Source organism: Protomyctophum bolini (assembly GCF_963924005.1).
Source record: "Protomyctophum bolini genome assembly, chromosome: 15".
In the NCBI taxonomy this organism is placed as follows: domain Eukaryota; kingdom Metazoa; phylum Chordata; class Actinopteri; order Myctophiformes; family Myctophidae; genus Protomyctophum; species Protomyctophum bolini.
In genome coordinates, this window is record NC_137876.1 from 3440935 (window position 1) to 3442522 (window position 1588).

General features: G+C 45.7%; 1 protein-coding gene across 1 annotated transcript; it reads left to right on the forward strand.

Annotated features, from left to right (window-relative positions):
* Positions 1-292: 292 nt before the first annotated feature.
* On the forward strand, positions 293-1288 carry LOC308329128 (kelch domain-containing protein 3-like; the record flags this gene model as incomplete). The annotated part of the gene is made up of 1 exon (XM_080783335.1): positions 293-1288. One exon carries the CDS (start codon positions 293-295, stop codon positions 1286-1288), a length of 996 nt encoding a protein of 331 aa, XP_080639461.1.
* Between the last annotated feature and the right edge of the window lie 300 nt (positions 1289-1588).

The window sequence follows — 1588 nt, forward strand, 5'->3', positions numbered from 1 at the left end:
CCAAATATGGATGATTGACGACATAGTTCTGACACAGGTTGTTCTGGCCAAATGGCCAATCAGATTGTGTGACAATATGACATAATCATGCCAGGACATCACAACAGTGTAATTGTTCTCTATAAAGACGTGTCCGATATTCTAAACATCAGTTAGTGACTTGCAACGAGGAAACCGAGCTGCCTTCATCCTGACATCCTTCATCTGTAAACTAGTTGTCAACACTCATTGACGGTGGAGCTGCTGCTGTGAAATGTTTCACTGGACGATACATCTGACAGGAGAACATTGGATGGACCAGGCTGCTGTGGTGGTCGGACACGAGATCTACTGCTTTGGAGGAGACGGAAACCAGAGGGGAAGAGATCCCATTGAAGTACACGTCTTCAACACAGTGTCTTTATGCTGGAGGAAGTTGACCCCAGTGACCCCTGGAACTGGAGAACCTCACCTTGAGGTTCCCTCTGGGCGCCGGGGCCACACAGCTGTGCTGATTGAAGATACCGTCTACCTCTGGGGAGGGATTCCTTACTGCAATGTGCTTTATGCATTTGACGCCCACAGATGGTTCAAACCACAGGTTTCTGGGACCGTTCCAGAGGAGAGGTACGACCACTCAGCCTGTGTCTTGGGGAAGGTCATGTATATTCATGGAGGATTAACCCAGACTGGATGTACTAATGACATCTACAAGTTGGACACCACCACGATGGTCTGGACTTTAATTAACACCAGAGGAACTCCACCTCCTTTTTCATACCGTCACTCTGCTACCATCATCGGGACAAAGATGTTTGTGTTTGGGGGCTGTGCGACTATGAGGGCTATGTGGACTTCTGTTTCGTACAAAAACAACACCGTCAGAGTGTTTGACACAGAGACCAACCAATGGTTGGACACACCTTCTCCACAGCTTCTACCAAAAGAACGAGAGGATCATTCATCCTTTACCTACAATGGAGAGCTGTACATATTTGGTGGTTGGCACGTTTGGAACGGTTGGAACAAGTTCCTCAGTGATGTGTCGAAATTCAGTCCAGAGACCTTCTCCTGGAAGAAGGTTGAGCCCAAGGGGAAACGCCAACAAAGGATGAATAATAAGTGCTGTTGCATGGTGGGAGATCGTATCATCCTCTTTGGAGGACGATACGACCTGTATGTCTTAGACCTCAATCCGAGCCTCAAGACATTATGTAAGGTAGCAGTTATTCGGTACGGTCTGGAGCAGTCTGGACTCCCACACAACATCAGGTGGGAACTGGCAGCCATGACTAGCAACAGAGGCTGAGAAAAATAACATCTCTAAACTTAAAAACAAAAACTAGACGCAAACAGTGAGGTCAGAATCATACAGTTAAGGGGCAACAGGGGTACAGGGGGAAAAACGGAATTTTAATTTAATTTTATTAATTTAGTTTAACCCATTTATATGCCTGACGTAAAAAATAAAAATAAAGTCTTCTAAATCATGACAATTTTTCTGAAAAACCTCTTGTTTCTATATCAGTGGGTAGAGCAGACGTAGAATACGCACATCGACAGGCTGGCTGCTGGGCTAAAATAAACTTCAGTTGATTGGATGGAGCCC